General features: G+C 35.7%; 9 protein-coding genes and 2 non-coding genes across 11 annotated transcripts; 2 read left to right on the top strand and 9 right to left on the bottom strand.

Annotated features, from left to right (window-relative positions):
• Positions 1–254: 254 nt before the first annotated feature.
• Positions 255–890, bottom strand: GAR1 (H/ACA snoRNP pseudouridylase subunit GAR1; the record flags this gene model as incomplete). The annotated part of the gene is made up of 1 exon (XM_003669034.1): positions 255–890. One exon carries the CDS (start codon positions 888–890, stop codon positions 255–257), a length of 636 nt encoding a protein of 211 aa, XP_003669082.1.
• Positions 891–1,428: 538 nt separating this feature from the next.
• On the bottom strand, positions 1,429–2,256 carry YNG2 (histone acetyltransferase YNG2; the record flags this gene model as incomplete). Its single annotated transcript, XM_003669033.1, has 1 exon — positions 1,429–2,256. One exon carries the CDS (start codon positions 2,254–2,256, stop codon positions 1,429–1,431), a length of 828 nt encoding a protein of 275 aa, XP_003669081.1.
• Positions 2,257–2,411: 155 nt separating this feature from the next.
• On the bottom strand, positions 2,412–2,512 carry NDAI0Ctrna5S. The gene is given in 2 exon segments: positions 2,412–2,457; positions 2,475–2,512. It is a non-coding gene; the product is annotated as a tRNA-Ser (tRNA).
• Positions 2,513–3,489: 977 nt separating this feature from the next.
• Positions 3,490–5,460, bottom strand: MSR1 (arginine--tRNA ligase MSR1; the record flags this gene model as incomplete). Its single annotated transcript, XM_003669032.1, has 1 exon — positions 3,490–5,460. The coding sequence occupies one exon, from the start codon at positions 5,458–5,460 to the stop codon at positions 3,490–3,492; it is 1,971 nt and encodes a 656-aa protein (XP_003669080.1).
• Positions 5,461–6,232: 772 nt separating this feature from the next.
• Positions 6,233–7,963, bottom strand: NDAI0C01750 (sugar porter family MFS transporter; the record flags this gene model as incomplete). The annotated part of the gene is made up of 1 exon (XM_003669031.1): positions 6,233–7,963. One exon carries the CDS (start codon positions 7,961–7,963, stop codon positions 6,233–6,235), a length of 1,731 nt encoding a protein of 576 aa, XP_003669079.1.
• A 2,000-nt stretch (positions 7,964–9,963) lies between these two features.
• HXT5 (hexose transporter HXT5) lies at positions 9,964–11,787 on the bottom strand (the record flags this gene model as incomplete). Its single annotated transcript, XM_003669030.1, has 1 exon — positions 9,964–11,787. The coding sequence occupies one exon, from the start codon at positions 11,785–11,787 to the stop codon at positions 9,964–9,966; it is 1,824 nt and encodes a 607-aa protein (XP_003669078.1).
• A 1,351-nt stretch (positions 11,788–13,138) lies between these two features.
• SFB3 (Sfb3p) lies at positions 13,139–15,883 on the bottom strand (the record flags this gene model as incomplete). Its single annotated transcript, XM_003669029.1, has 1 exon — positions 13,139–15,883. The coding sequence occupies one exon, from the start codon at positions 15,881–15,883 to the stop codon at positions 13,139–13,141; it is 2,745 nt and encodes a 914-aa protein (XP_003669077.1).
• Positions 15,884–16,837: 954 nt separating this feature from the next.
• On the top strand, positions 16,838–16,910 carry NDAI0Ctrna1M. Its single transcript has one exon. It is a non-coding gene; the product is annotated as a tRNA-Met (tRNA).
• Positions 16,911–17,380: 470 nt separating this feature from the next.
• Positions 17,381–17,938, bottom strand: GEP4 (phosphatidylglycerophosphatase; the record flags this gene model as incomplete). Its single annotated transcript, XM_003669028.1, has 1 exon — positions 17,381–17,938. The coding sequence occupies one exon, from the start codon at positions 17,936–17,938 to the stop codon at positions 17,381–17,383; it is 558 nt and encodes a 185-aa protein (XP_003669076.1).
• Positions 17,939–18,232: 294 nt separating this feature from the next.
• BIG1 (Big1p) lies at positions 18,233–19,258 on the bottom strand (the record flags this gene model as incomplete). The annotated part of the gene is made up of 1 exon (XM_003669027.1): positions 18,233–19,258. One exon carries the CDS (start codon positions 19,256–19,258, stop codon positions 18,233–18,235), a length of 1,026 nt encoding a protein of 341 aa, XP_003669075.1.
• A 607-nt stretch (positions 19,259–19,865) lies between these two features.
• Positions 19,866–22,928, top strand: KIC1 (putative serine/threonine protein kinase KIC1; the record flags this gene model as incomplete). Its single annotated transcript, XM_003669026.1, has 1 exon — positions 19,866–22,928. One exon carries the CDS (start codon positions 19,866–19,868, stop codon positions 22,926–22,928), a length of 3,063 nt encoding a protein of 1,020 aa, XP_003669074.1.
• Between the last annotated feature and the right edge of the window lie 852 nt (positions 22,929–23,780).

The following is a 23,780-nucleotide window of genomic DNA, read 5'->3' as shown; positions in this document are numbered from 1 at the left end:
CATACTTTTCTTCGTTGATAAAGTTCACGTGTTTTCTTAGCCTTAGCCAAAGATGGGTAATTTAGTATCTAAAAAACTACTATTGATTAATATGTCACGTCAAATACTAATCCTGCTTGTAAAATTAATTTTATGTCTTATTCTGTTGGCTATATAAAATAAAAGAGATAATGTACAAAAACATAATTAAAACAAACTAAACATATACTTCTAGAGAAGCAGTTTGGTTCCATTAAAGACGCCTGGTGATAGAGCTATCTTCTACCACCGAACCCACCTCTAGATCCACCACGGGATCCACCAAATCCACCTCTTGAGCCTCCACGGCCACCAAATCCACCACGGGATCCACCGCGACCTCCAAATCCACCTCTTGAACCACCGCGGGCACTGAAGCCACCACGAGATCCACCACGGCCACCTCTACTGAAACCACCTCTGGAACCTCCACGACCAGCTGGTGCACCAGTTCCCTTCTTCTTCTTAGATTTTGGTTTTGGTGGGCCTACAACCTTTGGTTTTGGTAAGAATCTTTCGATTGGTAAAAGTTTATCTGGACCAATGTAGAATTTGTCACCTTCTTTAAAGCTCTTGGCTTGAACCCCTTCTGAACACTTAATTGTGAAATACACTTCATTTAATGGACCTAAAATTTCATCAACCTTACCAATTTGCGTTTTATTTTCTAAGTATATTGGGGCATTGAAGTATGGAATCTTGGTATTTATCGAACGGCAAACAATGTCATTCTCACATTCATGTAGGAAGGACCCCATTTCTAAAACAGAATCTGGTGGACCTTGTTGTATTGGTCTCCCACCCATACGGCCACCACCACGGCCTCCTCTGAAGCCTCCGCGGCCACCTCTGTTACCACCTCTGAAACTCATTGTGTAGCGTGTGTAAGTTGATTCTTTGTGTATGAAAGTCTAAAAGAGTAAACTTGCTTATAACAGAAAAAATTATACTCTTGAACCCAGCTTATAGAATTATATATCACAAACCTATCTTAAATTGGTACTAATAAAACATATTGTATAGAACTCATCTCATGTTTAGAAAATTTTTCATACAATTTTTTCAACTTTTCGAAAATCAATAAAAAAAATCTTCGAGAAATGTCTGTCACGTGCACACTTTTAAAAAGGACTATTAGATATTTATTAGGAGCCCAATTGACACTTCAATTTAGAAACTATGACAGATGTTCTCTCCATTGTGGCTTCTATCGCATCATCTATGTCATGAATACCATAATGTAAGTAGATTTTTAGGAGTTATGTGACAGAGTCGAGATATTATTCGTTCCTTGTTCCCTTTCTTGTAACCAATGAATTCATTGTATCAGGTATATCGTATAAACATTTAAAATTAAAGCGGTTCTTTACGTTCAGAAGGAACTCTCTCGCCAAAACGCTCTATACAAACCTAAACTTTCTTTTTCTTCAGCTTGTTCTTTGCCATTTCCTGTCTACAATCAGGACAATACCAAGTTCCCTTCGGAGGTTCCTTCAAATTAACACAACCATAATGGAACCATTCATATTTACAATTAGGACCGTCACATGCAACCATTTCACCATATGATACATTTTGACAAAAACAATACAGGGTTTTATCTTCATCTTCATTATCATTAGAGTTTGCGAACAAATCATCATTGTATTTTGGAATTTCCACATTTGTTGAAATCATCGTCTTTGGTGTCTCACTGGCTTTGATCAGCTCAGTTTCCTTTTGTCCTCTCTGTACAGATGCTGTACGACTTTGTTTCTTCTTCTTCAAAGATGGGCCTGTTTCAGAAGATGATGTACCTCTTCTTTTCCTCTCACCTGGAGTAGTACTCACCACAGAACTCTCCCTTGACAACTCCACGCCACTTTCTATTTCATTCTCTAAAGGTGCTAAGACCCCATCTTCCTCCAGTAATGCTATATTTTTTTCTAATTTGGACAAATGTCTGGCTACAAGGAATAAAGCTGTATTAGCAAATATAGACTTTTCGTTTTGTAATTCCTCACAAGCCTTCATGCCTTCATTGATCTCTTTGTATAGTTTATCTTCATCTGGTTGAACTGTGGTCGATCCATGTTGCTTAATGAACTTATGTATTTGAGAATCCTTTTGCATATATTTCTTCTTCTCTTCTAATGCTTTCGAATCAGCTGAACTGATTTCCTCATAGATGAAACGGAACTCCGCCTGTAGATTAGAAACATCTTGTATCGTTTGTTCAAGCACTAAACTTGGATCCATATTAGATATTGATTATTACTATGTTTGATCCAGCTCTTCTTGTTCTTGTGGCTTAGAATAGGTATAGCAAAAAAATAAACGTTTAAAGAATGAATACACCATCCAATTAATTAGTATTCTCTGATTGAATTTTGATTTTTCATACAATAAAAAAACGTCACAGACAGGATTCGAACCTGCGCAGGTAAAACCCAATGCCTAATTGCTGTTTCTTTGAAATAGCAGGGCATCGCCTTAACCACTCGGCCACTGGGACTGAAATGTACATTTTTAATGAACAATTGTGCGTCTTATTAGAGAGTGACAAATTTAGATCGCATCCCATAAGCTGCTTGATAGTATATACTTCCATAAAAGAAATAAACTCTTGATCCTCATCAAGGAACTGGAACTAAGAAGATCATATGGAAAATTTGTCGGAATTATAATGTATCTGGCACATAGTGTACAGACACGTGGTTTCGTACAACACGATATATGTTTTCTATATAAGAAAATTTCTATTCCATATGTAAAGTGTATAATGTATATTACTCTCCTGTCCTAGGACGGGGAGGAGCAATTCTGCAACGAATCTACCTATAAGGTCAGATCCTGCAGTCTAATCTGCATCCAATATATGGCTTAATATGTTATATCTCGTAAGAAGCAATATCTCCTCGAATAAAATTCAAGTAATGAAGAAAATTTAAGGTAAAAAAAAAAATTTGAAATTTGAATGCCCCGATATACAAAGCAAACTATAATTATTGTTCTTGCGTTAAAGTCGAGTTGATTAAGCTAAACCTACCAGTACCTCCTTGATTATATGCAATGGCCTAGATGGATTTCCTTTGTCTATCATTTCTTTCAGCAGCGCATCTTTCCACAATCAATTAAAATTTTACGATTCGTTGGGAATCGTAAAAATTAGTACCGGAGGGTATATAATGTAGCTTTAATGAACTAAAGACAATAGAACTTATAAAATTTTTATATAGTGGAGATTGTATCACTTTTCTGAAAGTTCCTATTAACTGTCTCCTAAATGATCTAAAGAAATTAGTTTGTATAGATATGCAATAAACAAAAGCTGACTATTTTGCGTAAATATTTAATAGTTTCATTCATTTATTTTATTATATATATATAGTATGCATTACTGTCAATTATTACATCGGTATACTGTACATGCCTCACCCGTCGTTCAGATTTGGCCTTTTTTATTTAATACATGTTGCAAATTGGCCTTTCTTACATTCTGTCAACTGGAGTTAAACCTAACAGACGCATACCATTATATAAAACTTGTCTAGCAGCAGCATAAAGAGCAAGACGAGCAGTAGCCAATTCTTCGGTTTGACCAGCAACCCATAAGACGTCATAACATGAGGACACTTGATGAGTTAACTTGAATAAGTATGTGACAACTGTGGTAGGTTCGTTGGTTTTGATTGCGTTTCTTAAGACGTCCGGATATTGACCCAGTAATCTAACAAGTAACAAAGCAGCTGGTTCAGTTAACAAACTGAAATCAGCTTTTAACCACTTTTCTGGAGTGATTTCAGAAGCATTCCTCTCCACTGATCTCAATCTAGAATGTGCATACTGTAAGTAAGGACCAGTGTCACCTTCAAACGAAAGCATTCTTTCCCATTTGAACTCATAGTTATTAATACGTTTCGATTGCATATCTTGAATCATGACAGCGGAAATACCGACTAAGTCAGCAACTTCTTCTGGGTTTTCAATTTGAGAATATTTGACTTCATTCTTTTTCATGACATCATGCATTTTTTCTTTAGTTTCTTCCAAAATGTTATCTAAGAAGACGACGGTACCTTTTCTAGTAGACATACCTTGAACCATACCGAAATTAACATGTTGTAATCTGTTAGCCCATTCAAAGCCCATTTGTTTCAAAATTTCGAAGAATTGGGCGGCATGTAGATCTTGTTGGGATGCAATAACGTAGATCATCTTATCAAAATGATACTTTTCATAACGGTCCATGGCGGCACCAACATCTCTGGTTAAGTATAGAGTGGTACCATCTGACTTTTGAACAATTACTTTACCAAGTTTCTTTTGAAATTTAGTCAAATCGATTAGAACAGCACCCTTGTCTTCGTGTGTTAGTCCCTTTTCTTTGAAGATTTGTAAGGCCTTTTCCATAGATTCCTTAGAGACTTGAGACTCACCCGAGTATACGTCATATTGGATATTCAAACGGGCATAAGTATCGATATATTTTTCGATAGATAGCTCACGGAACCTTTTCCATATTTTTAGAGCAGCTTCATCACCATCTTCCATTCTCTTGAAGTATTCACGGGCTTTACCGTTGGTAGATTCTTCTAAAGGTAAAGAGTCACCTTCTTCTTCGATATCTTTGTTGATGCGGACATAAACTTCGAATAAATGATGAATAGGATCCTTAGCTAATGCTTCTTCGCTACCATATCTTTCGAAACCAATGGCTAACAACCCGAATTGTTTACCCCAGTCACCTAAATAATTCATTCTAATAACATCCCATCCAAGTTTTTCATAAAGGTTAGCAAGGAACCCACCAATAATAGTTGATCTTAAATGACCAGCATGAAATGGTTTAGCAATATTTGGAGAAGAGAATTCAATGATAACTTTCTTGTTATCACCTAAGTTACATGAACCATATTCATCTTTTCTATTCAAAACGTCTGGAATGACGACATTAAATAAAAATTGTGGTTTGAAGAAGAACTGTAAGAATGCCTTGTTGGCTTCCACTCTATCTAAAAATTCACCGCATGGGAATTTTTCAGCCCATTCAGCAGCTAAATCGTTTGGTTTAGCACCTTTAACTCTTAATCTCGGAACTGGGATTAACAAATCACCTCTTTCTAAAGTGTTAGTCCATTCTAGAGCTGGGAAAATTAAAGCTTCATCGACACCAGAAATTTTGCTTAACTCCTGGGAAATATAATTTCTCATTAAATCAACGACATTAACATCAGGATGAGAACCTTCGATGGCCTTTGGTTCCTTGATGGCAAGCTTTTGTAATTGTGCAGTGATATTTTTAGTTGACATTGTTCTTCCTTGCTGTCTTATGCTTAATATTGTACGGCGATGAAGTAAATGATATTTATTGAAATGCTGACACCTAGTGAGAAAAGTGGACAGACGTGAGGAAATCGATAATGATAAGGAAAGAGGTCTGAAGAACATTGAAAATAGCATCGAAAGAAGGTTTCGAGCTTAAATTTTACGCATGTAGGAAAGTTTGACGCTTTCATGAATAAAAATTCAATATAAAATCCGTTCGTCATTGATGTTTCGATAAATTTTTCACTGCAACCGCTGAGTCAATTCAATTCCGGAAAAATTGTGTCAGAAAATATAACTTCCTCGAAGTCCTTGATCGTTTGGTACGGGTGACAAGAAATAACGTCACATACGTTTACAGATATTAAATAAATTACGAAGAAATGAAAATGATGATTGAGATTGGGTTGATATTCAAATTGAGGGGCAAAATAAAATATATTTACACAGAGCAAGTTGTACCATTCCTTACTTAAAACCAGAGATATTAATGGATGATCTTTCGAGGTACATGGTTTACTATTTTTCCCACGAAATATGGTAGAGTTTACGTTTATGGCCAATAACTCTGGGTTGCCCTCTTTTTCTAATATGTTGGTCCCTTTGCTTCTCCTGGCCCCTGTCCATATTCAATTGTTGATGTGAGCACGGTACAAAGCTCATACTCCCAACAGATTCATAGGATGTTTTCACATTAAATGTGGTTTAGCAAAATAAAATAATTGTTAAAATAAAAGTAAAAATCTAGATTTTTTGTTATATAATCTATAAGCATGATTGTTTATAATTTACTTTTATGTTATTCATAAAGACGTTAAAAAAATTAGATGAAATAAAAGATTACAAGTTATATATTAAAATTACCAAATGCAAAATAAATGCTTTTTAAATGCGAAGTTCAAAAGGATTACTTTCTACCAAACATTCTCTTAAATAATGGTTTGTCATCCTTGGCCATGTCTTCGGCATTGTACTCAGCACCTCTTCTAGAAGGTGGGACCCATTCAGCAGACTTCCATGGTAAGACACCTTCTTCCCACATGGTATTGACTTCTTCCAAACTTAAACCCTTGGTTTCTGGAATGAATAAGAAGACGTAGAAGTATGAGAAACATAGACAACCCATGAAAACGTAACCGTAGTAGAAATCAATAGCACCACTAATAAATGGAGTGAAGAAACCAATCAAGAAACCCCACAACCAGTTACAAGCTTGAGCAACAGACATACACTTAGACTTGACTCTCAATGGGAAAGTTTCAGAGTTAACAACGAAAGGAATTGGAGCCCATGTAGTAGCGAAACAGAATAAATAGAAACAAGTGAAACAAATCATACAGTTACCAGCACCCTTGGAAGAACCGTTGTCTTTACCGTTTGGCCATAATCTAGTGACACCAACAGAAGCGAAGACAACCATACAAGCAGTCATGGTAGCAGCACCCCATAATAAACAAGTACGACGACCGTATCTTTCGACTAAGAAAATACCAACGAAAGTAGAAGCGAAATTGACAATACCTAAAACAATAGAAGTTTCAAAGGAATCTTCCATACCAACAGCCTTGAAAACAGTAGTACCGTAGTAGAAGAAATAGTTATCACCAGTCAATTGTTGTAAAGATTGAAGCATACAACCCATAATTAAACGTTGGAAAATTTTGGTGTTAGTAGAGAATAATTCACCCCAAGAAGCATTACCAGCTAATCTTTCAGCTTCGACACCACTTTGTAAGTTTTCAACTTCAGTCATAACAGCTGGGTCATCAACACCAACCTTGTTAGATAAAGCGATAGAACGTTTAGCTTCTTCGACTAAACCCTTTTCAATTAGGTATCTTGGAGATTCTGGAACCTTGGTCATACCACCAATCATGAAGATAGCCCAAGCGAAACATAAACCTAATGGAACTCTCCATTGAACAGAGTTAGAATAGTTCTTTGTACCGTAATTAGTACAGTAACCTAAGAAAATACCTAAGGTAATCATCAATTGGTAACAGGAAACCAAAGTACCTCTTAAATGTTTTGGAGAGACTTCAGAAATCAACATTGGGGATAAGACAGCAATACCACCAACACCCATACCGGAAATAATTCTACCGATGAAATATTGGTACCAAGCCTTAACGGAAGCAATTTGAATGATGATACCAACAACGTAAATAACAACAACGATAATCAAACCCATTTTACGACCATACATATCACCAGCTTTAGACAAAATAATACCACCAATGGCACAACCGATATTGAAAATAGAGACAACTAAACCCATTCTAACCTTAGATAAATAATGAGAACCGTCATGATGCTTTTGACCAAATCTTCTTAAGAAATCAGTTTGAGCAACGAAACCAGAAATAGTACCAGTATCCCAACCGAAAACGAAACCACCAAAGGCGATCATAATACACATAATGGAAACAGTAATGTAAGCAGAGGCTGGTTTCTTTGGAATTTCAGCAACAGCTTCGAATTCTTCACCATCTTCACCATATTCTTTGCCATCATCTCTATCAGCTTTGTTAGATGGAGTAGATAGACCAGATGGAGTAGCAGATTGAACTGGAGACATAACGTCAACAGGTGTATTTTCAGCAACGCTGTCAACTTGATGTTCAACAGCTTCAGACATAATATATTAATTTATTGTATTGAAAGACAATTGAATGTTTTCTTGGGTTTTTTTTCTTTAGATTTAAATTTTAAAAGGAAAGATTTGAAATGAATGTGGAGTAAAAAGAAGAATCCCTCCAGTATTTATATCTCTATTTTTTGGAAAGCAAAATTTCAAAAATTGTTCGAGAAATAAGAAAAAAGCGTGTTTTGGTGAAAGAAAGTTGATGAATGACAAAAAAAGAAAAGGTCGAGTAGGAATACAAAGAAACCACAGTACAAATGGAACAACAAGATTCTCCACAGTATTTCCGGTGCTGCATAGATACTTAAGCAAATTTTCAAAAAGAAAATAAACTGGAAAATTAAACTTTTTTGACGGAAGAACGAGGAAAAAACAAAAAAGAGCCGAAAGTGGAGAGCCTTCTGAGAGATATCCGCAGCAAACTTTTGGAACGCCACTGCATTTATTCCGAAATGTCAAAAATGTCCATGACAAATAATTGTTTTAAACGCGGGATTTCCGGTGGAGCCCCAGAAGAAGACGCAGAAAATAATGGGGAGAAATACGGGGCCCCAGCGGGAAAATATCCTGTTTTTTTGAAAAAAGAAACATTTCGGGGAAATTCCAAACACCCACATAAGAAGCCCCTGCAGTAATGGAAAAAATGGAAAAACTTCGCGTTTTCAGGCAAAATCGTTCATGAGATTCTCCAAATTTGAAATCCTAAGCAAAATACTAGAAAAAAGAAATTTACTCCGCAGTTTTCATTGTCAAAGCGGTTGTAAATTTTGGGCAGAGTACTCCCCGTAGCCCCCATAGTTATTCCATGTCCTTTATAGTTTTCCTACCCACTAGTCTTTGTCATACCTTTTGGGATAATGAAATTATGTAAGAACGAACGTACACTATTGCTGAAAACTTTTTAAGTCAAAGAAACCGAGGCACGAAGGACTTATTTGTACACAATATTGTCTCATATACGTAGGTAAGGTTATTTCAAGTTGGATCACACAACCAGTGTTTCCAAATTCAAGAAGCAAACTATACGACCTTCTGTTCGTTACAATAACTGGCCCGCCAAGCAAGAAGGAAAAAGAAAAGATGAATAATTAAATCTGGGGAGGTCTTACGCGAAATAAATCAAATGAAGAACGAAACAAGGTTATTACCTTTTTCTAATGTCACCGCACTCTATGTAAGTGGGTAGAGCATATCGCAATGTGTGTACGGTATAAGGTATACCGAAATCGCGGAAGGAGACTGCGCATATTGTTATTAATGATAACTTAGCACTATAACGAAATATAACCGTCTATCTATGAGCCGACTCATTAATCACGGTATAGTTAGATTTTGCTGGAATTTGCTACATCTCACCTGAGCACAGCCTATGTAAAGCATTATTAAACTACGAATATTTAGTGTGTGTAAAAAGTCATGGATCTTCGAATATTTTGTTATGAAATTCAGAATTGAAAGAAGGAAAATATGTTATGTATAAAGGATAGTGAGGAAAATGCTTGCTTAGAGTTTTTATTCTTTTAAGCTATATAAAATATATTTATTGTTAAAAGACTGACGTTTTTAGGTAGGCGACTAGCCATTGATATATTCTTCAATATCTAATATAGTTGGGAGCGAATTTGATCATTTGTTAATCCAATTAGGCCAGGCGATTTTCTAAGTTTTCATCTTTAGATTACAATGATCCATAGCATTTATATTGGCAAATCCATTATATATCCAATAGAGACTACCAACAATTTGTAGATATTATGGTCAGAGCAGGACATAAATGGACGTCCTTACCATAAGGAACTGGCGGATATAACTGAAAAAAATCAATCTATTAGCTAGGTGCAAAAAAAATAAACGAATAATGTGGCTAACAATCCAATGCAAAGTTAAGTTGTATGCGTTTCAAGCAAATATGTGTACGAACGGAACTTTATATTCAAAAATAAAAACTACAACGTTACAGAAATATTACCTAAGCTATATAGATTACGTAGTAACTACTTGTTTCTTGAAAATATGTTTTTATAAAATGCTGGTTTACCTTCATTCCCTGATTGATTCTTTGAAAATATCTTTTTGTATGCTGGTCGGTCATCGGTCTTCAATTCTTCAACATTATAATCCACGTCTCTCCTAGAGGGAGGAACCCAGGATGCCGACTTCCAAGGCAATACACCCTCTTCATACATTTCATTAACTTCTTCTAGAGTTAATCCCTTTGTTTCTGGAACAAGGAAGAAAACGAAGAAATAAGCAAAAACCATACAACCCATAAAAACATAACCATAATAGAAATTGATTGCACCCGTAATGAATGGCGTAAAGAAACTAATTAAGAAACCCCACATACAGTTACATGCAGTAGCCACTGATATAGCTTTCCCTCTTACTCTCAATGGATAAATTTCAGATGTGACAACATATGCAATTGGGGCCCAAGTAGTGGCGAAACAGAATATAAAGAAACAGGCGAAGACAATCATACAATTACCTGCACCTTTTGAAGATGGTTGGGATTGACCATTAGGCCATAATCTTGTTACACCAACTGATGCATAAACCACGTAGCAGCAAATCATCCCAACACACCCCCAAAGTAAGCAGGTACGACGACCATAATGATCAACAAAATATAGAGCAAAGAATGTAGACACAAAATTGACAACCCCTAAGACGATTGATGTTTCAAAGGAATCTTCTAACCCAACTGCTCTAAAAATAGTTGTACCGTAATAAAAGAAATAATTTGCACCTGTTAATTGTTGCAGGGATTGGATCATCATACCCATAACTGTACGCTTGAACATGGCTGGTCTACCTGTAACTAATTCGTTCCAATTTGCAGTACCAGCCAACCGTTCAGCTTCGACTGATGCTTCAAATTTCTCCATTTCTAGTGTAACAAAGGGAGAATTTACCTCAACTTTATTTGTTTTTGAAAGTGACCTTTTTGCATCTTCCAACCGACCCACTTCGACTAAATACCTGGGAGATTCAGGAACCATAAGCATACCTCCAATCATGAAAAGGGCCCATGCAAAAGATAAACCTAATGGAACTCTCCATTGTACAGAATTGGAATAATTCTTGGTACCAAAATTGGAACAGTATCCTAAAAAGATACCTAATGTGATCATCAATTGATAACATGATACTAATGTACCTCTCAATTGTTTAGGTGCAACCTCTGAAATTAACATGGGGGCTAAAACGGCAATACCACCAACACCTAACCCTGAAATGATTCTTCCAATAAAATACTGAAACCATTTATCAATTGAAGCAATTTGAATAACAATACCTACAGTATATATTGAAACCACTGTTATCAACCCTAATCTTCTGCCCCACATATCACCTGTTCTTGCTAACATTACACCACCAATAGCAGCGCCAACATTGAAAATAGAGACTAGCAACCCCATTCTTACATTACTTAAATAATGGGAACCATTTGATCTTGTTTGTCCAAACCTTCTAACATAATCAGTTTGGTTAACAAACCCTGATATAGTACCTGTATCCCAACCAAATATGAACCCACCAAATGAAACCATAAGGCAGCATATTGACACAAAGATCAAATCCTTTTTAGATTTACTTTCAAGTTGTTCATCAGCTTCCTTTTGTAATGTTTTCAAGTCTTCATTATCTTGGTCAAGTGACTCTTTGGGATTAACCGCAGATGTGCCGTACCCGGAGTCTCTTCCCGTAGTGGGCATTGTTTGATTTTCCGATTTTTCATTTGAAGAGATTGAATTCATTGTTGCTCGTTGTTCCGAATTTAAAGCGGCAACATTTTCCGGATTTGCTTTAGACATTTTGTTTTAGTATTTTCGTATAGCAGGTGCAAAGTTTATTGTTGTAAATCTTGTATCTCTTCTTGTAGATAACTTTGAAGTATTAAATTCAAGAGGGAACTTAGAAATAGTGCTGTATTGATTTTTTAAATTGGATAGTGTTATGTGTGTTTTTGCTTAAATTTCAACAGTGAGCTAACTTCACTTGAGCTTGGTTTCCTTAAATTTATGAAAGGTGTTAGTTCTGTTGTTATAAGAGTACGTATATATATAATAGACAGGTTAAATATAAATCAAAATATACTGTCTATAGATATAAATCCAAACAAGGGGTTACTAGTCATTATTAAGATTAGCTGAATGACGGCGACCAGTTTTTGCAATAATGTAATCCAAGGGTGGCTTCTGTTCCCAATTTCTTACATCATGTTCAGTCCATGGTTAGTTTCATTATGGCTTCCATTTATCACTACCTTGGCTGAACAGCTTATCTTACAATGGATTCTCTGTTCTCATGTCGATGACTAAATTTTTCATTTCGGTGGAATACTTGGGTTTTATGTGGCGCCAAAGAGGGGAGTTAGTTGTAATACAAGTGTGTGGCGCTACAGGGACGTCGACAAGATGCCCAGTCATCACCGTCATATTTAAGTACGTAATCCAATATATTTAGTGAACATAATAATACCACTGACTTCGTAAGGCGTCCCGCCTACATCTGAAGAAGGAAGGCTTACTTAACACCAAATTTCAAAATTGTAAACTGAAAGATTCATAGAATAACCACTATTCTTCTTGGGACTCCTTTGAAATATTGCTCCTATTTCGTACTAACGACTTTTAAAGTTGCTACCGGCTCTTAATTTAACGTTTGATCAATAGCTCTACCTCCTTATTATATTGTTGGCGAAGCATGACCAGATGTACCGCCTGGAGTTTCAATCTACCTTTCCTGTTTTTATACAGTTTTTCCCATCCAAATCCAAATTGTTTTTACGTCTGGTCGTGCGGCGTTGGATAACCTCAAAATAACACTAATATAGATCATCTTTACAAGGGAGGTACAATCCCAATTAAGGTTAAAGTCTCTAGCTGGAAAAATAGATGTCTAAGCCAGACTGTTACTATATCAAACTGAATTGAGAAAGTTCATATGACGATCGAAAAAGTTGTCTCTATATAAAAAATATTCTCTCTTAAAATAACGTTAATATTCCACAGTGTAATTTTTCCTTTGTATAGTAGTCTATATAATGTTTATGTACAATATTTTCTTCCTTCCGTGTTGTTTGCTTTGTTTTTTTTAATATTTCTTTAAATGTCAACTTTTCTCTTTTCCGATCATTATGTATCACTTTTAATATGTAAAATGTTAAAATTGAACAAAATCTTGATGAAGGGTATCAGTAGTCCTTGTAGTAGGTGTAGAGATCTTGATGAAATCTTGTTTATTCAATTTAGCCTGAATCTTCGAATGTAGTGTAATAAAATAATTAGAGGTAGAATCCACCATATTGACGGTCTTATCTTCCACTAAAACATGACCAAGGACTTCGGAACAATAATTATCAACACCAGGTCTTAATAATACGAGTGGTAATGATGTCTTACCAACTATTTGACACCAATTCTTGATGACGTTGAATGCCTTTTGATTTATTTCCGTACCTGTTTCAGGTAAACAACCACCGAACAACGTTATTTGATTGATATTTAATGTTGGATCCACACCTAATAAGTCTTCCAGTAGCATCTTGTTAGTATTATGGTTAAACCATAGGTATACTGTTTCCCCATCAAAAATAAAGTAACATCCACCATCTAACAAATTCCCAAACCCATCAAGAACAGATAAACTATCTTTGGAAGTTGGTTGTATTTGTAATAATTTATCGTTAGCATCGTAAAATGTTAAATCAGTTTCTTCGAGTAAAACATGGAATGGGATAATTTGAGGATATAATTTGAATGATAATTGGGCACTATTTAAAGTCGAATATTTCATTAAGTCATTAATACGGTTATTACCGCGAGTACTTTGATTATTTGGTTTCATTAATTCACTTTTCTCAAAGCATAACATGTATGTAGGTAAAGTTTTTAATGAATCTGGTAAAACTAATTGTGATGCAGAATTACCATTGACTAACCCTCGATATTGTGTCAAAATATCAACAATCTTATCATCGATAATCTGTCTTATTTTTGGGAAATCACAATCACCAAGCGTTCTCAAGATATCGTTTATCATAATTCTCATAACAGAGTTTTGATCAATAAATTTGAATACTTCACGGATGTTATTGGAGACGCCACCTGTGCAATTAATGGAACGAATTTTTCTAATACCATTCAAATCAGTGTACAATACAGCTGTTTGGAAAGACATGTCTGTTCCAACTTTTAATTTTTCGTCATATTTCAATAATACATCAATAGTTGTGTCCCTTGTTAGGACTGGAATCATTGGATCACGGTCTGTATAATCAACTGATTCGGAATAATATTGATTTACGGATAACCCAGCTGAACAACGAACTTTCATTAAAGCTTGATAACCAATAATATTAGAGACATTTTGAACCATATCTGCAGCAACAGCAGTGGAGTATGCGTCACCACGGAACTGTGGATAATATTTCAAAATACCATTAGTGACTAAGACTGGACGTCCAACGCTTACCATTTCAACGAATGCACTGGAAGTGACAAACAAATCAACAGAGATATAAGATCTTAATAATTTTTCTGATAATTTCACATAAAACTCATTGTCACATTTCAAAGTACGTTTAGTTGCATCATCCTTTCTTATATATAGATTACCATTGCCAATATTTGGTAAAGAATTCAATGATGCAATAATTTTACCACCTTGTCTCCCTGTCACTATATTTAATGCTAATTGAGCAGCTTGTAATGCGGAACCATAACAATTATATGGAGAATGATTATATTTATCGTTACGAATAAAATCTCCAATTTTCGCTAACGTGTCATTAATGACAGTCATTGAATTTTCAGGTTTAACGAATAAACCTTCATAAAATGGTAGGAAGCAATCATCTAATTCTGTCACGATGTACTCTTGAGCTAATTGTAATTCAGATCTTAGATTATAAAATCTTAATTTATTATCATAAGCAATAATACCAATCTTACATTCGGTTTGATTTTCTCTAATATATTCTATAGTTTCTCTTACAGCTTCCAAGACAGCTAAGGAGCTACCATTTTCATTAGCATGAGTGGAAACGTCAATAAGGAAAGCGTAATGTAAAGGAAGGGGAGCAGCATCAGTAGCATTGTAACTTTTTGGAGCCAAGAAATCAACAGCGCCTCTAGCTAATTCAATACTAGTATTGAAATCGACTCTCAATCCTTCAGCATTTAAGATATGTTCGTTAGGAATTTGCATTTCAACTTTGCAAATGTTACAAACTACTTTACTGTCATATTGGAAATGGAACCCAGGATTAGCGTAGGCACGACAACGTTTACAACGTAATGGGGGAATTTCAGAACTGGATGCATTACCTACAAGCGGGATTGGTTCATCGGGAATTAATTTTGCAAATGGTTGGACTGTTAAACCTAATGGTAATTTTGTAGCTGATCTTAAATGATTATCTTCCGGTATATTATACATAGATAGATTCATTAGACGCGGGTCACAGGAGCCTTGATCGGCGCAGTAGAATTGGGTAGTAGGTAAAGGTGGGACGGAATTTTTTGTTGTTTCGAAAACACATGAAAGATACTTGATTTGTTCTTCTAATCTTTGCATAGGAACAAAATGGGAGGTAGCATTAGGAGGACTCAACTCTGGGTTCGAAGCCAAATATGGTGATGATACTGTATATTGATCTGTGGCCCCAGCGACTGTTTCTGAAACACTAAAATGTCTTGGAGCAAAAGTACCGATTTGAGGTGTCCCAGTAAATGATTCTTGATGGTTCAAAGTTGGGGTTGCTGTTGGGGATTCAGCAGCACTTCCAGGCAAGCCAAAGTTATGGAAGGCTCTTGTTGGCCTCTTATGCTTTTTGGTTGTTGGAGTGCCGACTGATGGATCTAGCGATAAGCTAGACATATTCGAGGCGATATTATACTGCGACATGAGGTAGTGATTAGTATTTGCTGCGGTGATGGATTCCTCGAAAAATATTACCCTCAGAAGTCCTGTGAACCTTGGACCTTCATGTAATGCTTGTCTTCTAATCTAAGATTTAATGTCCAACAGTAATTTGAAATCGAAACCGTGTTATTTTCTTGAATAACATAATGGTTTACTTAAAGAGATCGCTAGGAAAATTCCAGAATTTCGCGCGGCGGCATCGTGTCCAAAAGCGAAAAACAAGAAAACTGCACAATGTATGTCTCTCTGTCTCTCTGTCTCATCTCTGTCTCTGTTTGTTTGCCTGTTTGTTTGTTTGCTCGTTTGTTTGCAAATGCGACACTGACATTGATTTACATTCACATTCATATTCATATTCATATTCATATTCGTATGCATATATATCTACACTTCCTAACTCCATACCTTTTACTACTTCAACACTTTTGATGTCGCGTTCTTATCATTATGATATTTTTTCCCATAGCACAGGTTAAGTTTCATGTTTCCCAGGATGATTATCCTTTTCGTAAAAAAAACAAGGACTTAACTCCCGTAGTTGACTCAATACTACAAGTATTGATGTACGTACTTCCATATCTTAGCCAAGATTACCAGAAATTATATAAAAAAACGTTAGAAAAATATTTGAAATTCTCCTTCCATGTGGAAGGGGGATGTATCTTATAGGATCAAATGTGTTCCGGATCTCTTCAATAACTCTGAAGGAAACTAATTCAACCTAATTTAGCAAAAAAAACCTCAGATAAAAAAATGACTATTAAGAAAATAATAGGAAAAAGGGATTAGTTACTTCTGTAACAAGTTATTAACAAGGCATGTTCCCAATATAGCGGATTACGAAAAAATACTGGTTCATAATGATGACGTTGGAAAAACATATGTGATTTTTTCCTAACAACATCCAAAAACTTAAACCAAAACATTTATTAAATAGCTTCTGTAGCTCAGTAGGAAGAGCGTCAGTCTCATAATCTGAAGGTCGAGAGTTCGAACCTCCCCAGGAGCAATTTTTACCAACATTTTTTTTTGTCACTGTAAAATTCAATAAGTACAATCTAGAATATGAATGGTATAGCGTCACACAAAGTGTTGTAATTTAAAGTAATATTTTCTAGCTTGCTTATTTTACGTACAAATTATTTCTTTAGTCCTAGGGCTGTAATAATTACTTGTAGACACATTCCCTTCCCTTGTAAACCTTCTCCATAAGTCTCAATCTATGTTCATCTCATCTTGGGACCTGTAACCCTTCGTAGACGCACTGAATCTTGATTTTGTTCGAGTCTAATACCGAATCAACCAGTACCGCCCGTCGTTCATCAAGTATCATTCTAAAAATATTATCACAATAATTAAACAAGTATTTTTTTAGATGAAATTCCAAAGGTTTATAGCAAAGTAGCTAGTTGAAACAAATGTAATATGCTTTTAAAGAGTTCCTTTCTTTCTGTATGTTTACTCATATGGACAGGAGTATCATTTGTTCATGAATGTATAAAGCATTTTTTCTATTTTCGATATGGGGCCATTAGACGGCACAACTCCATCCTTTATCCATACCCCATATGAATTCATCATATTAGACATCATAATATCTGTGAAAAGTCGATCACCGATAACTGCCACTTCATTTGGATGCTCAATGATTTTGTTATCAATAAAATGTGCCAGTATCTCATCTTTACAACCTGGCTTCTTCGTTGAATGTCTCAAAACGGTAACACCAGTTCTATCTTCTAAAATTTTGGCCTCCTTATGAGCAATGTCATCCGATGAACCTGCACTGTTACTTACTATTAGCAAAGCTTTACCTGGATATTGAGTTTTCAATTGTTCCCATTTGGTATTATATTGTGGCCATATTTTATCATCATGGGGATATGAAATGCAATTATCTTTATCTATCACAATGGCTTTTATTGCTGGAGCTAAGGGAATTGGTAACTGATTGAATGTGGGCACGGTTAATTGTGGCATACATAGTCGTGGATTGTACAATAATTTAAATACATTCAAAGTTGCGCTGGCATTCATAGCTAATTGTCTAAAATTTGCCTGTTTGATGAGGTGAGTATAACCAGGAGAATGGTATCTGATACAGATGAATAGTGTCTTCACTAGAGAAACCTTTTCCACTCACCACTATCTACCTATTAACTTAGTAAGAAAATAGTTCAATATCTCGAAATGAAGAAATATGCCTTGTAAAAGTACATACAATGTTACCCGGGGCTGTCTCCAAGATGACACTGACGTTTGTCGATATTTTATTACTTATGTATGGTTAGCCTATATTATATTATACTATAATATATAGAGCATACACGATCATTGCTCATATTTTTTTCTGGTAACAACTTCTTCATTATTATTTTCCGCAGTGCTTCTGGTCTTGGTTTTCAGTTCATTCATACGTGGTTCTTTCTCGACGACGTTTTTACTGTCGATTTTAACTTGTTCTGTATCCTTCCGTAGATAAAGAAAAACCTGAACCATAATAAAGCCTACAACTGAAGTAACTATACCTTGCAACAATACGATATTTTCCTTTATAAAATCAGGATCAAAGATAGAAATATATTTTGAAGTCATTCCAAGAAATCTAGGACGGAATTCATTAAACACTGGTTCAGGTTCTTTGATTCTATCATTTTTCTCCTCGTCAATCTTGTTTTTAAAAATTTCTGGGAATATCTCCACAGGAATAATGGATTCCAATGGATCTACTTCACCAGGTTCCAATGACGTGTAGATGACAGTTAATTCAGGAGAAGGGAGTTGAGCAAGAACAAACCTTAAGAACAAGTCATACGATTCGATGGCATGTTGTCTTTCTTCTCGTTCTAAAGGTAATGGTGGATAGTCAATTCGTATCACTCTTCTGTCCACATCATAATATGGTTCAAAATCCTCGGTAACGTTCCCTTTTATTTTGATAGTCTTCTTAATATCGCATTTATCTTTTACATGCTCCATTAATTTATGGAATGTGTCGTTTGGAAGTATATCAACTTTTTCAAATTTGAGAGCATTGGAACTTTGATAAATATACTTTTGTAAAAATATGAAATGCTTCTTAAAATCTAGGAAATCCAGTTTCCTCAAACCTGGTTGATTGATAAAAACGTATGCATTGGAATTACAATGATCTAGTAATTCTTCACTAGTATTCATGAAGTCAGAAACTGGTAAATTCAAAGCAAGGTCATAATTTTTTTGATGGTCTGAAATTCCTGGTGATCGTTTATATGAGAAAAGTATTGCTGGTACGTTAGTTTGATTTTGCAGTTCCTTTGCTCTACCATTCACAAAAAACAAAAGAGAACAAAACGTGAAATATATGACACTCCACATGGTAACTACGATTCAATGATGTAGATCTATCTGTTATGTGGTCAGTTTCTTTCTCCCACAGATCGCAGTCTTCAGCAGTTAGCAAACCCTAAAAAACAGCAAATCTCCACGACAGGATAAAGTAATCACCAAGAAAGAGATAGACTAGCTCTTCTCAATTCTTACCTTAATCTCACATTAATAGCAACTACATACTGTAAATCTAGTTTACCAAGTCAGTAAATTTTGCTAAAACATAATAGATGAATAGTTAGTTTGGTCCACTTCGTAAAAGTTACGTTAGCGAGCGGCAGTGTCAAATTTCCGAATTTTGGTGAAATTTGCCGACGAAGATGAAAATATGTAGATCCAAACCAATAAACAATGGAACTGTCTAATAACACATAAAGGTCGAACAGGAACCATTCAAAAGAATCATCCGTAATAGATCGTGGTTTCATTAACTTATTTGAAGGATACTGACAAGACATCACTTGTTTGTGAATTCGCTCTGCGCAAAAAACAACGCATACTACAAGGAAACGATACTTCGTTTTCCTAGTCATCATTATTCCTATCTGCATTTCGTTAGAGGACATAACTTTGTTATAGCTAGTTAAGCTTTAAAATGAGAAAGGCTAGTTTTACATCTAGTTCAGGAACACCTATCCAAAATGGGGTTTCAAAACAACAACAACAAACTTTACCCAGCCATGCTCGATTACCAGCAGACAAGGATATAAATTCAGTATTTAGAAGGACAGAAGTTATCGGTCGAGGTAAATTCGGGATTGTATATAAAGGTTATCATGTTAAGACAAAACAAATATATGCAATCAAAGTATTGAACCTTGATTCTGATGAAGATGAGGTAGAAGATGTTCAAAGAGAAATCCAATTTTTAGCCTCTTTAAAACAATTACCTAATATTACCCGTTATTATGGTTCATATTTGAAAGATACAAGCTTGTGGATCATAATGGAATATTGTGCAGGTGGTTCCTTACGTACATTACTACGACCTGGTAAGATTGATGAAAAATATATTGGAGTTATTACAAGGGAAATACTTATTGCATTAAAATATATACATAAGGATAACATCATACATCGTGATATTAAAGCAGCTAATGTCTTGATTACCAATGAAGGATCGATAAAATTATGTGATTTTGGTGTCGCTGCACAATTAAACCAATCTACGAAAAGAAGGCAAACAATGGCAGGTACACCTTATTGGATGGCTCCAGAAGTTATAATGGAAGGCGTATATTATGACACTAAAGTGGATATATGGTCACTTGGGATCACCACATACGAAATTGCTACTGGTAATCCACCTTATTGTGAAATAGAAGCCCTAAGAGCCATGCAACTAATTACAAAATCAAAGCCGCCGAGATTGGAAGGCCGAAATTATTCTCCATTATTGAAAGAGTTCGTTGCGTTATGTTTAGACGAAGATCCGAAAGAAAGGATGTCTGCCGAAGATCTCTTAAAGACTAAATTCATAAAGGCTCACAAACTTACGCCAGTGTCAATTTTGAAAGAACTGATTTCCAGATATCTATTATTTAGGGACAGAAATAAAACATTGAAGGAGGAAGGTGCGCTACCTGAAGAGGAAAAAGCAGATAATAAAAAAAGTAGAAAAGAAACATCTGATAATACTGATAATACTGTTACTGAAAATAAATCCATAGATAAAAATATTGACGAGGAAGAAAATGTTGATGTGAAATGGGATTTCGATTCGTTGAGCTCGAGTGAGTATATTATAGAGAATAATATCAACATAGATGCGATTCCCGAAGAGGCAACGGTTGATTGGTCAGCGGATGGTCAGCAAGAACACTTTAATTATGCATATCCTGATGAAGAACAATATTATTATCATCCGACTAACAAGAATGGGAAGTCATTTTATCAAAGTACAACGATTGGCAAACATCAACCAGGTACCGTCCATCATAATTCAACTCTAAATGCGCCTCTGACACAGCTTAATACAACGGAAAATATAAGGACGAGGCCTATGGGTGGGACACATACTACAAATAATAATATGACACATAACACTGAATTTGCAACAGGAAAGAAAGTAGAAACAAAGACGCCGAAACAATTGCTTGAGCTTTTTGAAGAAAATGAACCCATTAGTGACGACAATGCAGTTGAGACCGATATTAATAGAATCAATAGCAATTTATCAGCGATGAAACTAAATGGTATTAGTGCCGCACCTATCGAAGGAAGACAATTATCGTCAGGCATGGATGCCGCAAATACCTCCCGCCCTCATCAGAATTTTACAAATGGTAATGCATTTTATAGCCAGAGTACATCAGCCCTACCAATATTACAAACAAAATTTACTGGCAACAACAAAGGTCCTACAAGTGCAATTACAACAGCACCAACTTCTATAGAAATTGAGATACCAGAAGAGCTTCCATCAAGTATAGCTACTTCTCTGACGCCCTTAGAGAATGAACCTAATAATTTACTACCTACTAAACCTCGTGCTTCTACTGTTTCCATTACAGCTCAAGGATCTCAGCATCAAAAGCAGCCTGTACTTTCTAGAAGAGTTACTTTAAGTGAAAGTACGAATAGAGCAGATAGTGTTCCAAAACCAGCAGATGCTAATTTAAGGAGTGACGGCAGAGGTCAGGGAACGGTGGGAGCTGTTACTACGACTTCGACATCTGCATCAATCCTACCAGCTCCAAACAATAATTTTAGTACATCCAATAATAAGCTATCGCATAGAACACCATCACCGACTAGAATGCTTGTGAATAAAATGACAACACCTGGGAAGAAAACGACTGGATCACCTACAGGTCCAAGTTCTTCTAAGCCTCATGCCTCAAATTTGACTAATCTTGGTCCTCCTCCTATTATGAAACCTATTATTGCGAATGATGATAATAAAGACTTACTATTACAACCGTTGAATTCGAAAACAAATAACAACATGTATTCTTTGCCAATTAAGGAGAAGGAAACAACAAGTCGTGTAAATGGTGATTTCAAAAGAAACAATCCCAATCTAAAGTTACAAATGCCTTTGCCCACTAGTGTTTTAAGAAATAAATTGCTAGATTCAAGTCAAGCGCCAGCTTCAGCTTCAGCGACAGTGACGTCTAATTTAACTTCTCAAATACATGATAATATAAACCAATTTGGATTCAATACGAGCAGTGCTTCCAACGTACCTGTTTCGATGACACCAATTAGTGAAAAGAATCTAGATCTAGGTGCAAGATTAAGAAGAAGTCAAAGTACGTCGACTAGGAAGCCATCGAATTCAAACGAACATTCCACAGTATTAGGTTCAACTTCGGTTCTTTTGAATAATGCATCTACTGGACAATCCAATTTACTTTCCGCAGCATCATCATCTTCTTTAAATACATCCTTAACTAGTAACTCAGGAAATGTTAACAATACTGTAACTTCTACAAATACAGTAATGCAATGTCCTCCCAATTCACTTAATATGCAAATATTTCAAGACACCGAATTTAGTAGTTCTGGTATAAGCAGAAGAATAGATAGAAAACCACAAATGTTGGATGAATTACGAACGTTACTACAAATGTTTGATGAAAGTCTTCCTCTGATAGAACATGCTTTAGAGAAACAATTACCAGCAACGCATACTACAGAAAATGGAGATCATTGATTATTCCCAAACTCTGTAAGCAAGACAATCAGTTACCACAGCTTAAAAAAGATTATATATTCTCTCCCTTCCTTACCGGCATTGTCATTAACTTCTTTATGTGTTTGTATGTCGCTTCCCTAACCCTCATGCAGGCTGTAGTTATATACATAGATAGATTCATAGATAGATAGATATAACATTAAAGACGACGCATATTACGATTACAGTGTTCCATGTGAGTACAAGCCTGTACGTAGAAGTTTTGCATAAGTAATAACGTTACTTAGTTCACTTTCCCTTAAAAATTCCTTGCTAAGAAACTATGATCAAATATGGCCACCGACTGGTTACCAATTCAAGTGAGATTGTTCGTTTATTTATTTTTCTTATTTATTTATTTGTTTGTTATAACCTCACACATCTTTAAGTTACTTCCTGCTGCTGTCTTGGCGTATCTCCTTATATTTTCCCCCGATTTTGAGACTATGCCCCAGTTCCTTCCTTCCACAGGGAAAAAAATGCAGGGACCGTGGACCATGGACCGATCGAGACTCTAACATTGAGATTGAGACTGAGACTGACCCCCCAGCAAGTTTCTTACATAATCTGGAAGGGGCATTTTAGGAGGACGAGGAGGAAAAGGAGCCCGCGGACGAGACACCAGCCGACGAAAACAGAAACAGAGACAGAAAGGGAAACGCGCCTATGCTGGTCCTTTTCCCTCTTTTCTATTTTGGGCAATTTTTTTCCTCGATCTCTCGTCTGTTTTTAGCGGTTCGAGGAAAACAACAAAAAACTGGAAAATTGACAAACAAAGCTTTTTAAACTTCATTCTTGTCACTTTTGATCCACATTTACAGGATAATATGG

Source organism: Naumovozyma dairenensis, chromosome 3 (assembly GCF_000227115.2).
Source record: "Naumovozyma dairenensis CBS 421 chromosome 3, complete genome".
In the NCBI taxonomy this organism is placed as follows: Eukaryota; Fungi; Ascomycota; class Saccharomycetes; order Saccharomycetales; family Saccharomycetaceae; genus Naumovozyma; species Naumovozyma dairenensis.
Note: the sequence above shows the minus strand (reverse complement) of the source record. Positions and strands in the feature narration are given on the sequence as shown.